Below are 15,247 nucleotides of genomic sequence, written 5' to 3' on the forward strand. Positions count from 1 at the left end.
TCAGTGCTGAGGGAGAGCCGCACTGTCGGAGGGTCAGTGCTGAGGGAGAGCCGCACTGTCGGAGGGTCAGTGCTGAGGGAGAGCCACACTGTCGGAGGGTCAGTACTGAGGGAGAGCCGCACTGTCAGAGGGTCATTGCTGAGGGAGCGCCGCACTGTCGGAGGGTCAGTGCTGAGGGAGACCTGCACTGTCAGAGGGTTGGTGCTGAGGGAGAGCCGTACTGTCGGAGGGTCAGTGATGAGGGAGGGCCGCACTGTCGGAGGGTCAGTACTGAGGGAGCGCTGCACTTTTGGAGGGTCAGTGCTGAGGGAGAGCTGCACTGTGGGAGGGTCAGTGCTGAGGGAGAGCCGTACTGTCGGAGGGTCGGTGCTGAGGGAGTGCCGTACTGTCGGAGGGTCAGTGATGAGGGAGGGCTGCACTGTCGGAGGGTCAGTACTGAGGGAGAGCCGCACTGTCGGAGGGTCAGTACTGAAGGAGCGCCGCACTGTCGGAGGGTCAGCGCTGAGGGAGCACCGCACCGTCTGTGGGTCAGTACTGAGGGAGCACCGCACCGTCTGTGGGTCAGTACTGAGGGAGCACCGCACCGTCTGTGGGTCAGTACTGAGGGAGCGCCGCACTGTCGGAGGGTCAGTACTGAGGGAGAGCCGCACTGTCGGAGGGTCAGTGCTTAGGGAGAGCAGCACTGTCGGAGGGTCAGTGCTGAGGGAGAGCCACACTGTCGGAGGGTCAGTGCTGAGGGAGCGCCGCACTGTCGGAGGGTCAGTACTGAGGGAGCGCCGCACTGTCGGAGGGTCAGTACTGAGGGAGAGCCGCACTGTCGGAGGGTCAGTGCTTAGGGAGAGCAGCACTGTCGGAGGGTCAGTGCTGAGGGAGAGCCACACTGTCGGAGGGTCAGTGCTGAGGGAGCGCCGCACTGTCGGAGGGTCAGTGCTGAGGGAGCGCCGCACTGTCGGAGGGTCAGTGCTGAGGGAGCGCCGTGCTGTCGGAGGGTCAATGCTGAGGGAATGCTGCACTTTCGGAGGCAGTGCTGAGGGAGCACTGTGCTGTCGGAGGGTCATTGCTGAGGGAGCACTCTGCTGTCGGAGGATCAGTGCTGCGGGAGCGCTGCGCTGTCGGAGGGTCAGTGCTGAGGGAGCGCCGCACTGTCGGAGGGTCAGTGATGAGGGAGGGCCGCACTGTTGGAGGGTCAGTACTGAGGGAGCGCCGCACTGTTGGAGGGTCAGTTCTGAGGGAGAGCCGCACTGTCAGAGGGTCAGTGCTTAGGGAGAGCCGCACTGTCGGAGGGTCAGTGCTGAGAGAGCACTTTGCGGTCGGAGGGTCAGTGGTGAGGGAGCGCCGTACTGTCGGAGGGTCAGTGGTGAGGGAGCGCCGTACTGTCGGAGGGTCAGTGCTGAGGGAGCACCGTACTGTCGGAGGGTCAGTGCTGAGGGAGCGCCGCGCTGTCGGAGGGTCAGTGCTGAGGGAGATCGGCACTGTCGGAGGGTCAATGCTGAGGGAGTGCCACACTTTCGGAGGCAGTGCTGAGGGAGCACTGTGCTGTCGGAGGGTCAGCACCCATTGTTTCCATGGGAATGGGCTGTATAACAGTGGCTGATCCCTCCACGAATCAAAGGGAGCACAGCGGCAAGCAGCACTCAACCAGCATCATTTCATTTCTAATTGGTGCATATGACGTGAACAGAGATTTCCATACACAGCACAGGGAAGGGATGTCATCCTGGCCTGTGTCCAGTATATCGGTGTCGCTACCCCCTACATCTGCAGCAGAAAACCAGGGTGAGTTTGTACCCTTACACGAGGCACTGGGGATTCCTGATGTGACTCGCTGCATCGTAGAGGGGTGCAGAGAGAGGGATCCCGCTCCCCGAGCAGAAATTCTCCCTCCGTACCATCTACGTATCCGCACGAGGAGAGCCATGGGGCAAATGTGGCGTGGCGGTAACATTTCCGGGCTCGTAATCCATGAGGAAAGCTCTGGGGAGGGGTGGAAACAGGGACTGGAATGCCACTGGGGTAGCCGGCGTAATTTAAACACAGTTAATGCAATCGTCGGGGTGAAAGGCAGGTTTAAAAAACAAAATCCCCATCTGGTTCACTGTCGTCCTTTTGTGGGGGGGGAGTAAATCTGCCCTCTTTACCCCGTCTGACCTACGTGGGACTCCTAGATACCCACAGCCGTGGAGATGCCCCTCAGAAAAGGCCCCGGCCAACCTCTCGGCTCATGGGGCAATTAGGGAAGGGCAAACAAACTCAGGCCTCACCAGCGACGGCCATATCCCCTGAAAGGATAAAGATGTCTTTTTAACGTGGGTGGGGCTGAATTTCTGGGCTAGAGAATTCCAACGGGCCAGTAGATTCCAGGGTTTGGGATCTTGTTACCCAGGCCGCCCCACACTCTGCCTCCCCTCACCTCCCCCCCCACCTCGGCTTATACAGCCTCCGCACCCGCACGCCCCCAAGGCCTTGCCCGGTGTGATTACTGGGCTCAGCACAGCCAGGGGGAACAGGAGGGATACAAGGGAGCCTGAGAGGGGTCGGAGGTTCAGCCTAGCGCTGCTGGAGTGCCCCTCTTCCTAGCAGCCGTCGGGGGTCTTCGGCCCATCCGCCATGTGGGAGGTGGGGGGGTGTGTGAACAGGTGCCCGTGCACATCATGCTGGAGTTGGCGGAAATGGCGGAGGATGATCCTTTGAATGCGGAGGCTGGTGGGGTGATAAGTGACAAGGGGGACCCTATCATGTTTCTGGAAGGGAGGAGAAGGCGTGAGGGTGGGTGCCGCCATTTCCGCCAACTCCAGCATGATGCCACCACCAAACACATCTTCCCTTCACCCCCCCTATCTGCATTCTGTAGGGATCGCTCCCTCCGGGACACCCTGGTCCACTCCTCCATCACCCCCTACTCCTCAACCCCCTCCCACAGCACCTCCCCATGCAACCGCAGAAGATGTAACACCTGCCCCTTCACTTCCTCTCTCCTCACCGTCCAAGGACCCAAACACTCCTTTCAAGTGAAGCAGCATTTCACTTGCATTTCCCCCAACTTAGTCTACTGCATTCGTTGCTCCCAGTGTGGTCTCCTCTACATTGGAGAGACCAAACGTAAACTGGGCGACCGCTTTGCAGAGCACCTTCGGTCTGTCTGCAAGAATGACCCAAACCTCCCTGTCGCTTGCCATTTTAACACTCCACCCTGCTCTCTTGCCCACATGTCTGTCCTTGGCCTGCTGCATTGTTCCAGTGAAGCCCAACGCAAACTGGAGGAACAACACCTCACCTTCTGACTAGGCACTTTACAGCCTTCCGGACTGAATATTGAATTCAACAACTTTAGGTCGTGAGCTCCCTCCCCCATCCCCACCCCCTTTCTGTTTCCCCCTTCCTTTTTTTCCAATAAGTTATATAGATTTTTCTTTTCCCACCTATTTCCATTATTTTTAAATATCTTAAAATCTTTTATGCTCTCCCCACCCCCACTAGAGCTATACCTTGAGTGCCCTACCATCCATTCTTAATTAGCACATTAGTTTAGATAATATCACCAACTTCAACATCTATGTGTTCTATTGTTCTGTTGTTGACATCTTTTGATGATCTGCTTCTATCACTGCTTGTTTGTCCCTACAACCACACCCCCCCCACTTCTCTCTCTCTCTCTCTCTCCGTCCCCCACACACACACCTTAAACCAGCTTATATTTCAACTCTTTCTTGGACTCGATCTCAAGTTCTGTCGAAGGGTCATGAGGACTCGAAACGTCAACTCTTCTCCGCCGATGCTGCCAGACCTGCTGAGTTTTTCCAGGTATTTCTGTTTTTGTTTTGGATTTCCAGCATCCGAGGTTTTTTTGTTTTTATCTCTGTCCAGATACCAGGCCACTGGCAGTACCCACAACTCTCCCCGAAGCTCACCAAGCCCACTTGCACCCAGCTGCTGTTGCTGGGGTGGGCAGCCAGCGACCCCCTCTGAACCAAGCAGAGAATGTGAATCAGATTTACAACCATTCCCATCCCACTCTTTCCCCATCCAGGAGAGTAACGACAGAGTGTTAAAATAGAGCTTAACACACCCTCTGCACCATCCCCATCAAACACTCCCAGGACAGGTACAGCACGGGGTTAGATACAGAGTAAATCTCCCTCTACAGCGTCCCCATTAAACACTCCCAGGACAGGTACAGCACGGGGTTAGATACAGAATAAAGCCCTCTCTACACTGTCCCCATGAAACAGGGTGACCGTGTTGAATTTCTGGATTCCCAGCCTCTGAACTGCTCTTGCAGCCACAGTATTTATATGGCTGGTCCAGTTCAGTTTCTGGTCAATGGTAACCCCCAGGATGAAGTTAGTGAGGGATTCAGCGATGGTAATGCCATTGAATGTCAAGGGACGATGGTTAGATTCTCCCTTGTTGCAGGTGGTCATTACCTGATACTCAAAAATACAGGTATTGGGGACAAAATCAGGGGAAGATACTCTGAACAGTTATAAAGCCCTGGTTAGGCTGCAGCTAGATTAATACATTCAGCTCTGATCACCACACATGAGGGGGGATGTGAGAGCCCTGGAGGGGCTGCTGAGGGTATTTAGAAGATTAAAGCCTGTGTATTGTCCACACAGACGGGCAGTGAGCTGCTGGACCCTATCCTGTGCTGATTCATTCCTGTCAGACCCTCACACCTTGTTCAAGGCTGTCAGACAGGATGGCACCTGGTGTCCGCTCAGTTCCGTGTTCCAGGGAAATATTTAACAGGCCGGTAAACTGCTCATAGTGACTGATTTGTGCTTCAACTCTGATGGCCGACATGGAACTCTTTATCCACACATTGCATTCCAGACATCTCCAACCTTTCATCCCACTCCTGGATACAGGAGAGTAGTTTAGTCTCCAGCTAATACCCATCACTGGGAGACAATTGAAGACCCATTAAAGGGAGGTTCATAGAGTCATCACGGCTCAGGAAGCCATTCGGCCCATCCAGTCCATGCAGATAGACGGCAGTGAGGGATAAACGAAGACAGGACCCCTGGGAAGAGGGGTTGGATAGAGGCTTGTGGGAATGAGGTAATAGAGAACAGAATTTCCAAGGTTGGAGGTACCAACTGAGGCAGCAATTAAGATGTGAGGGGTCTGGTGGGAGAGGAACTAAGTTCTCTAGAAGGCGAGAGTCGAGGCAGTACCTGTGTTTGAGCTCAGTCACACCAGAGAAGGATCATGGCCTTATTGGGAGAAGTGAGTGATACGCCCTACAAAGGATAGACCACACTCGGAGAACTGTGCACAGTTCTGGTCTCCAAATCCCACGGATAGACCACACTCGGAACATTGTGCACTGTTCTGGTCTCCATATCCATTGGCCTGGCCACACTTGAAGCACATTGCACAGTTATGGTTCCAAATCCCTCAGTTGGACCACACTCGGAGCATATTGCACAGTTGTGGCCTCCATATCCCTCAGTTAGAGAACACTCGGAGCACTGTGCACAGTTCTGGTCTCCATATCCCTCAGTTGGACCACACTTGGAGCACTGTGCACAGTTCTGCTCTCCATATCACTTGGTTAGTCCACCCATCGAACGCTGTGAGTAGTCCTGTTCTCCATGTCCTTTGTCTAGGCCTCACAGACCAAACTGATGATAGTGCAATATCAGGATGTGGCAGTGAAAGGGGAACTTCAACATTTAGGGTGACACATAATAAATGTTTGAGCGAGAGTCGAGGGTCCTTACTGGTGACATCAACAGCGGATTCCTTTCTGCATTTCAGGTGTTGTCTCTGCATGTGACAGAATTAAAGGGGGCACCTGTCAATGGGGACAGTGCTGCAGAAACGAGGGTTTGACACGCCACAAGTGCTATTGGGTGTATGAATGCTGCGTGGTGAAGTGTATCATAAAAGGAGGAATCACGTTTAGGTCAGCAAGGCCTGTGACTCCAGCACCGTCTAGAGGCTCCACGGACTGTGTAGGGCCCGTGCCCCCTGACCCACTGGTTCCTGGATCATGTGAATAAAACTGGCTGCGTTGGTCACCGCCTCTTGTCCGTGTCTCATTTCTCACTCGGATCGGTGTGTCTCCACATTGACAGGGAGGGAAGGGGGAGGTCAGACAATGGCAGGGCCACATTCAGGTCCTGTAGCTCCAGCATAATCATTTTCACAGAGTCATGTCTCAGAGCCATTGTCCCAGACGTGTCCATCACCATCCCTGGGTATGTCCCTGTCCCACCGGCAGTGACTCAGTGCTCTGCAGGTGGGAGGGAGTTTCCATTGGAGTCCTCAATATTGACTCATGACATCAGGTCAAACATGGGCAAGAAAATGGCTCCTTCTGATTCTCGTTTACCGCCCTCCCTCAGCCGATGATCCAGCACAAGTGCTCTTGGAGTAAAGGGCTGTTTGTCAGATTGGAGCATGTAGACAGTGCTGTTCCCCCAATTACTGACATCAGGAATACGGTGACATTCCAAAACTTGTCGCTGAAACAAGATTTGAAGTCATGGCAACCAGTGAGGACGATAGATATCGATGGAAACAGGACGTAGATAGGAGGGCAGAATGGGCAGAAAAGTGGCAGATGGAATTTTGTAGAGAGGGGTATGAGCTGATGCATTTTGACAGAAGGAATAGGGAGAGGCATTATGGGCTACATGACACAACTTTAAAGAGCGTTCAGAGACAGAGGGATATGGGGTGTTCTGAAATTTTATCTTTGACATTTGGCAGGGCAGGATGAGAGAGCAGTTAGTGAAGCGTGGAGGGTATTGGGCTCCATTGTTTAAAATTCATTCATGGAATGTGGGCATCGCTGGCTAGGCCAGCATTTAATGCCCCTCCCAAATTGCCCCTTGAGAAGGTGGAGGTAAGCTGCTGCAGTCCCTGTGGTGTAGGTACACCCACAGCGCTGTTAGGGAGGGAGTTCCAGGATTTTGTCCGTGTGGTGTAGGTACACCCACAGCGCTGTTAGGGAGGGAGTTCCAGGATTTGGACCCAGCGACAGTGAAGGAACGGCCGATATATTCCCAAGTCGGGATGGCGAGGGGCTCGGAGAGGAACTTCCAGGTGCTGGTGTTCCCCATGTGTCTGCTGCCCTTGTCCTTCTAGATGGTAGAGGTCGTGGGTTTGGGCGGCGCTGTCGAAGGAGCCTTGGTGAGTTTCTGCAGTGCATCTTGTAGATGGTACACAAGCTGCTGCTACTGTGCGTCGGTGGTGGGGGGAGTGAATGTTTGTGGATGGGGGTGCCGATCAAGCGGGGCTGCTTTGTCCCGGACGGTGTCGAGCTTCTTGAGTGTTGTGGGAGCCGGTGTTATGAATGCAGGTGAGCCACCTCTGGCCAGGCACTGGTCCACCTCACAGACATCGCCCTTGGCTCCCCACACACCGACTCAGAGCATATCCTCTGTCGTTTCCTGCTTGCCGGGTGGTGGGGAGGTCTCTTCCTGGTACAGCTCTCTGCAGGCCGTCCGCTTCATGGACTGCACTAGCTCCTCCTGCAGGGTCCCCGGCACAGCAAGGGTGACTAGCCCAACAGAGAAAGAGGCATCAGGGCTCACAGAAGGGGCCAGCGGGAGAGCGTTCAACCCGTCAGCGGACTGGGGGAGAGCGAGTTACTGCAAATGCACAAGGCTCCCACACCCCATGAAGAAATGATCCCCCACGCAGCCACCCACCCCAACCCCACAGCCAACGCCAACCCCCAACAATGTAGTCCGCAGACTCGTGCGCCACACCACTCTAGGGCAGACAGTAGGGGGCTCCACCCAGGATGTGGCCAGCGAGCATGAACAAGATACGCTACAGAATTATGGACGTGATAAGAGGGGCTGAATGGCCGGTGCCACTTACTGCACAGACAACTGTTCTGGATGCAGTGTAACTAACGCACAGTGACACCCGGTCCCAGATGGGAAAAGGACAGTGTAGATGTCACAGTGCATTAGATACACTGTGCATTAATGCTGGGCTCCCTCATTTCCCAATGCAGCTCCCAGTGCATTAACATTAGGAGATCTAGTTTTCCAGTCCAGCTCCCAGTGAATTAACGCTGGGCGACCTCGTTTCCCAGTGCATTAATGCTGAGCAACCCAGTTTCCCAGTGCAGCTCCCAGTGCATTAACCCTGGATGACCTAGTTTCCCATTGCAGCTCCCAGTGCATTAACCCTGGACGACCTTGTTTTCCAGTGCAGCTCCCAGTGCATTAACACTGGGCGACCTAGTTTCCCAGTGCGTTAACACTGGGTGACCTACTTTCCCAGTGCATTAACCCTGGATGACCTCATTTCCTAGTGCAGCTCCCAGTGAATTAATGCTGGGCTCCCTCATTTTCCAGTGCAGCTCCCAGTGCATTAACACTGGGCAACCTCGTTTCCCAGTACAGCTCCCAGTGCATTAACCCTGGATGACCTAGTTTCCCATTGCAGCTCCCAGTGCATTAACCCTGGATGACCTAGTTTTCCATTGCAGCTCCCAGTGCATTAACACTGGGCGACCTAGTTTCCCAGTGCATTAACACTGGGTGCCCTAGTTTCCCAGTGCAGCTCCCAGTGCATTAACGCTGGGCTCCCTCATTTCCCAGTGCATTAATGCTGAGTGACCCAGTTTCCCAGTGCAGCTCCCAGTGCATTAACACTGGGCAACCTCATTTCCCAGTGCAGCTCCCAGTGCATTAACTGTGGAGAACCTCGTTTCCCAGTGCAGCTCCCAGTGCATTAACCCTGGATGATCTAGTTTCCCAGTGCAGTTCCCAGTGCATTAACGCTGGGTGACCTAGTTTCCCAGTGCAGCTCCCAGTGCCTTAACCCCGGGCGCCCTCATCTCCCAGTGCAGCTCCCAGTGCGCCAATCCCTCCCGCCCCCGGTGGGGATAAAGGGCAGTGCAGCGCGGGACCGAGTGAGAGAGAGAGAGAGAAGGAATGACAAACCTGCGTCCGATACTCGTTCCATTCATTTTTAATCATTCATTCTCAGGAGCAGTACTCCCCCTGCCCGCTCTGCACGCCCCCCCCCCACCACACCGCCGCCAACTCCGGGTTCTCCTCAGTATTCGTCCGGAGGAGGCGTGACATCCTCGTCTCTGGGGACCAGGGTGTTCCTCAGCACAATCCCGAAGCGCTCCCTCAGGACCAGGGGGATCTGCTCCTCCGTCAGCCGGGTGGTGACTTGTCTCTCCCCGCCGGCCGAGTACTCGGTCTCGATCAGCCTGCGGCCCATGTAGGTGACCATGCCCTGGGGGAGCTGCAGGGAGCAGAAGGCCTTGCAGGCGAAGACGGAGCTGGGCGAGCGCTGGTGGTACTCGCACATGGGGCCGAAGTCCTCCCGCCGGCGCCCCTCCAGCGTGAACCTGTAGAGCGTGTCCCCGGCGCCCTGGCCCCCCAGCTGCCGGCGCCGCAGGTGCCAGGCTCCCGCCTCTAGCCCCAGCTCGAAGACCCCGTTCTCCTGGGCCTGGGGCCTGCCGGCCTCCAGGGGCAGAGGGGTGCGGAAAGCTCGGCCGAAACCCACATCGCACAGCCAGCTCCGCCCGCCCGGCTGGGCCAGGATCAGCAGGTGGTCGAAGGGGGGCCCAAAGCGGCCGGTGATGGGGCTGCGGACCTGGCCGGACAGGAGTCGGAGGGGGTAGCCCAGCTCCTCCAGCAGCCAGGCGAAGAGGCTGTTCAGCTCGTAGCAGAAACCCCCTCGCCGCTCCTCCACGATCTTGCGGTACAGTCGAGGCAGCTCCGGCACAATCCCCTCCCCGCAGTGGATGGCCAAGCTGCCGAAGGGCACGCTCAGGAGGTGGCAGTGGTGAATGGCCATCAGGTTCTCCAGGGTGGGTTCCGTCGGGCCCCGGTAGCCGATCCGGGCCAGGTATTTACCCACCTCCATTCCCTGTCACAGACACTTCAATTTTAACAGTTAAAAAAAACCTGCCGACGCCGCAAATCCAAAACGGGGAACAGAAATAGCCGGGAGAAACTCAGCACCGGCGTAAGAGGGGCACAGTTAACGTCTCGAGTCCTCGTGACCCTGCCACAGAACTGAGGGAATATAGGAGAGGGGGGTCTCTAGCCCACATGTCTGTCCTTGGCTTGCTGCATTGTTCCAGTGAAGCCCAACGCAAACTGGAGGAACAGCACCTCATCTTCCGACTAGGCACTTTACAGCCTTCCGGACTGAACATTGAATTCAACAACTTTAGATCTTGAACACCCTCCTCCATCCCCACCCCCTTTCTGTTTCTTCCCCCTTCCTTTTGTTTTTTCCAATAATTTATATAGATTTTTCTTTTCCCACCTATTTCCCATTATTTTTAAATCTATTCCTTTTATGCCCTGTTAGTCTTTCCACCCCACCCCCACTGGAGCTGTACCTTGAGTGTCCTGCCATCCATTCTTAATTAGCACATTCGTTTAGATAATATCACCACCTTCAACACCTCTTTGTTCCTCTGTCTGCGACATGGTTTGGTTATCTCCTCCTGCCACTGCTTGCTTGGCCCTACAACCACACCAGCCCCCCACTTCTCTCCCCCCACCTTAAACCAGCTTATATTTCACCCCTCTCCCAATATTCACTCAGTTCTGTCGAAGGGTCATGAGGACTCGAAACGTCAACTCTTTTCTTCTCCGCCGATGCTGCCAGACCTGCTGAGTTTTTCCAGGTAATTCTGTTTTTGTTTTGGAAACAATTCAACTTTCCGGCCTGTTCCCAAACCCTCCCCCACCCCACCACGCCCACCCCCTCCGCTGGCCCACACCAGCCTCGTCCCACTCCCCACGCCCCCCACATCCCCACCTCCCCCCCCCACATCCCCACCTCCCACTCCCCACGCCCCCCATATCCCCACCTCCCCCTCCCCACGCCCCCCACATCCCCACCTCCCCCCCCCACATCCCCACCTCCCCCCCCCACATCCCCACCTCCCCCTCCCCACGCCCCCCACATCCCCACCTCCCCCTCCCCACGCCCCCCATATCCCCACCTCCCCCCACCACATCCCCACCTCCCCCTCCCCACGCCCCCCACATCCCCACCTCCCCCCCCCCACATCCCCACCTCCCCCTCCCCACGCCCCCCACATCCCCACCTCCCCCCCCCCACATCCCCACCTCCCACTCCCCACGCCCCCCATATCCCCACCTCCCCCCCCCCACATCCCCACCTCCCCCCCCACATCCCCACCTCCCCCCCCCACATCCCCACCTCCCCCCCCCACATCCCCACCTCCCCCCCCCACATCCCCACCTCCCCCCTCCCCACGCCCCCCACATCCCCACCTCCCCCCCCCCCCACATCCCACCTCCCCCCCCCCACATCCCCACCTCCCACTCCCCACGCCCCCCACATCCCCACCTCCCCCTCCCCACGCCCCCCACATCCCCACCTCCCCCCCCCACATCCCCACCTCCCCCCCCACATCCCCACCTCCCCCCCCCACATCCCCACCTCCCCCTCCCCACGCCCCCCACATCCCCACCTCCCCCCCCACATCCCCACCTCCCCCTCCCCACGCCCCCCACATCCCCACCTCCCCCCCCCACATCCCCACCTCCCCCTCCCCACGCCCCCCACATCCCCACCTCCCCCTCCCCACATCCCCACCTCCCCCTCCCCACGCCCCCCACATCCCCACCCCCACATCCCCACCTCCCCCTCCCCACATCCCCACCTCCCCCTCCCCACGCCCCCCACATCCCCACCTCCCCCCCCCACATCCCCACCTCCCCCCACCACATCCCCACCTCCCCCCTCCCCACATCCCCACCTCCCCCTCCCCACGCCCCCCACATCCCCACCTCCCCCTCCCACATCCCCACCTCCCCCTCCCCACGCCCCCACATCCCCACCCCCACATCCCCACCTCCCCCTCCCCACATCCCCACCTCCCCCTCCCCACGCCCCCCACATCCCCACCTCCCCCCCCACATCCCCACCTCCCCCCCCACATCCCCACCTCCCCCCCCACATCCCCACCTCCCCCCCCCCACATCCCCACCTCCCCCCCCACATCCCCACCTCCCCCCCCCACATCCAACCTCCCCCTCCCCACATCCCCACCTCCCCCCCCACATCCCCACCTCCCCCTCCCCACATCCCCACCTCCCCCCCCACATCCCCACCTCCCCCCCCACTGCCCCCCACATCCCCACCTCCCCCCCCCACATCCCCACCTCCCCCTCCCCACGCCCCCCACATCCCCACCTCCCCCCCCACATCCCCACCTCCCCCCCCCCACGCCCCCCACATCCCCACATCCCCACCTCCCCCCCCCACATCCCCACCTCCCCCTCCCCACATCCCCACCTCCCCCTCCCCACATCCCCACCTCCCCCCCCCCACATCCCCACCTCCCCCCCCCCACATCCCCACCTCCCCCCCCCACATCCCCACCTCCCCCCCCCACATCCCCACATCCCCACCTCCCCCCCCCACATCCCCACCTCCCCCCCCACATCCCCCCTCCCCCCACATCCCCACCTCCCCCCCCCACATCCCCACCTCCCCCCCCACATCCCCCACATCCCCACCTCCCCCTCCCCACGCCCCCCATATCCCCACCTCCCCCCCCCACATCCCCACCTCCCCCTCCCCACGCCCCCCATATCCCCACCTCCCCCCACCACATCCCCACCTCCCCCCACACATCCGCCCCCAACATCCCCACATTCCCCCCCACATCCCCACCTCCCCCCCCACATCCCCCCCCCACATCCCCCCCCAACATCCCCACATCCCCCCCACATCCCCACCTCCCCCCTACCTCCCCCCTACATCCCCACCTCCCCCCCACATCCCCACCTCCCCCCAACATCCCCACCTCCCCCCACCACATCCCCACCTCCCCCCCCCACATCCCCACCTCCCCCCCCACATCCCCACCTCCCCCGCCACACGCCCACCTCCCCCCATCGAAATCCCCCTTGACTCATAGTCAAACCGTCATAGAGGTCTACAGCACAGAAAAAGGCCCTTCAGCCCATCGAGTCTGCACCAGTCACACAAGTACCTGAGTATTCTAACCCCATTTCCCAGCACTAGGCCCATAGCCTTGTATGCCAAGGCTTCGCAAGTGCTCATCCAAATACTCCTTAAATGTAATGAGGGTTTCTGCCTCTCCCACCCTTTCAGGCAGTGAGTTCCAGATTCCCACCACCCTCTGGGTGAACAAATTCTCCCTCACATCCCCTCTAAACCTCCTGCCCCTTACCTTCAATCTGTGCCCCCTGGTTATTGATCCCTCCACCAAGGGGAAAAGTTCCTTCCTGTCTACCGTATCTGTGCCCCTCATAATTTTACACACCTCAATCATGTCCCCCCTCAATCTCCTCTGCTCCAGGGAAAATAACCCCAGTCTATCCAATCTCTCCTCATATCTACAACTCTCCAGCCCAGGTAACATCCTGGTAAATCTCCTCTGCTCTCTCTCTAGTGCAATCACATCCTTCCTATCATGCGGATTCCAGAACTGCACACAATACTCTAGCTGTGGCCTAACCAGTGTTTTATATACCTCCAGCACCACTTCCCTGCTCTTATATTCTATGTCTCGGCTAATAAAGACAAGTATCCCATATGCCTTCTTAACCACCTTGTCTACCTGTCCCACTGCCTTAAGGGACCGGTGGACATGCACACCAAGGTCCCTCTGATCATCGGTACGCTTTCCTCCTTCACGTGTTTATCCAGCTTCCCCCACACCCCACCCCAACCCGCACCTTAAACCTCTCGACACCTTTCACCTCACCCACTCCCCGTGGGAGCGAGTCCCACATTCTCCCCGCTCTCTGGGTAAAGATGGTTCTCCCCAGTTCCCCCCACCGGGTTTATCAGTGACTTTCTTATAGTGACGGACCCCCGCCCCAAGCCTTTATATCGATAAACTCCGGGTTATAAGCAATTCGGATATATTGACGAAACCTGCCAAAGGGCTCATAGGTGTACAATGTTCAGCACCATTTGTGACTCCTCAGATACTGAAGCAGTCCCTGTCCAAATGCAGCAGGACCTGGACAATATCCAGGTTGGGCTGACAAGTGGTGAGTAACATTCACACCACACAAGTGCCAGGCAATGACCAGCTCCAACAAGAGAGAATCTAACCATTACCCCTTGACATTCAATGGCATCGCCATCATTGAATCCCCCACTATCAACATCCTGGGGGTTACCATTGACCAGAAACTGAACTGGACCAGCCATATAAACACTGTGGCTATAAGAGCAGGTCAGAGGCTGGGAATCCTGCGGAGAGTAACTCACCTCCTGACTCCCCAAAGCCTGTCCACCATCTACAAGGCACCAGTCAGGAGTGTGATGGGACACTCCCCACTTGCCTGGATGAGTGCAGCTCCCACAACACTCAAGAAGCTCGACACCATCCAGGACAAAGCAGCCCCGCTTGATCGGCACCCAATCCACAAACATTCACTCCCTCCACCACCGACGCACAGTAGCAGCAGTGTGTGTACCATCTACAAGATGCACTGCAGCAACTCACCAAGGCTCCTTAGACAGACTGAGGGAGCACGTGACTGTCGGAGTGTCAGTGTTGAGGGAGAGCTGCACAGTCGGAGGATCAGTGCTGAGGGAGAGCCGCACTGTCGGTGGGTCAGTACTGAGGGAGCACCACACTGTCGGAGGGTCAGTACTGAGGAAGCGCCGCACTGTCGGAGGGTCAGTACTGAGGAAGCGCCGCACTGTTGAAGGGTCAGTACTGAGGGAGCGCCGTACTGTCATAGGGTCAGTACTGAGGGAGAGCCGCACTGTCGGAGGGTCAGTACTGAGGGAGAGACGCACTGTCGGAGGGTCAGTGCTGAGGGAGTGTGCACTGTCGGAGGGTCAGTGCTGAGGGAGAGCTGCACTGTCGAGGGGTTAGTACTGGGGGAGCACCGCACTGTCGGAGGGTCAGTACTGAGGGAGAGCCGCACTGTCGGAGGGTTAGTGCTGAGGGAGAGCCGCACTGTCGGAGGGTCAGTGCTGAGGGAGTGCGCACTGCCGGAGGGTCAGTGCTGAGGGACAGCTGCACTGTCGGAGGGTCAGTACTGAGGGAGTGCCGCACTGTCGGAGGGTCAGTACTGAGGGAGAGCCGCACTGTCGGAGGGTCAGTACTGAGGGAGCACGTGCCTATCGGACGGTCAGTGCTGAGGGAGAGCCGCACTGTCGGAGGGTCAGTATTGAGGGAGCTCTGCACTGTCGGAGGGTCAGTACTGAGGGAGTGCCGCACTGTCGGAGGGTCAGTATTGAGGGAGCTCTGCACTGTCGGAGGGTCAGTACTGAG

The 15,247-nt window shown here is 57.9% G+C and overlaps 1 protein-coding gene across 2 annotated transcripts in view; it reads right to left on the minus strand.

Annotated features, from left to right (window-relative positions):
- Positions 1-8,956: 8,956 nt before the first annotated feature.
- Positions 8,957-15,247, minus strand: part of LOC121274783 (arylamine N-acetyltransferase, pineal gland isozyme NAT-10-like) — a 9,395-nt gene continuing 3,104 nt past the window's right edge. For both annotated transcript variants that reach the window (XM_041182133.1, XM_041182134.1), the window contains exon 2: positions 8,957-9,858. In XM_041182133.1, coding sequence (XP_041038067.1) covers positions 9,031-9,858 — 828 coding nt within the window. In that variant the 3' untranslated portion in view covers positions 8,957-9,030. The remainder of the gene's footprint in view (positions 9,859-15,247) is intronic.

Source organism: Carcharodon carcharias (assembly GCF_017639515.1).
Source record: "Carcharodon carcharias isolate sCarCar2 chromosome 38 unlocalized genomic scaffold, sCarCar2.pri SUPER_38_unloc_2, whole genome shotgun sequence".
NCBI lineage: Eukaryota > Metazoa > Chordata > Chondrichthyes > Lamniformes > Lamnidae > Carcharodon > Carcharodon carcharias.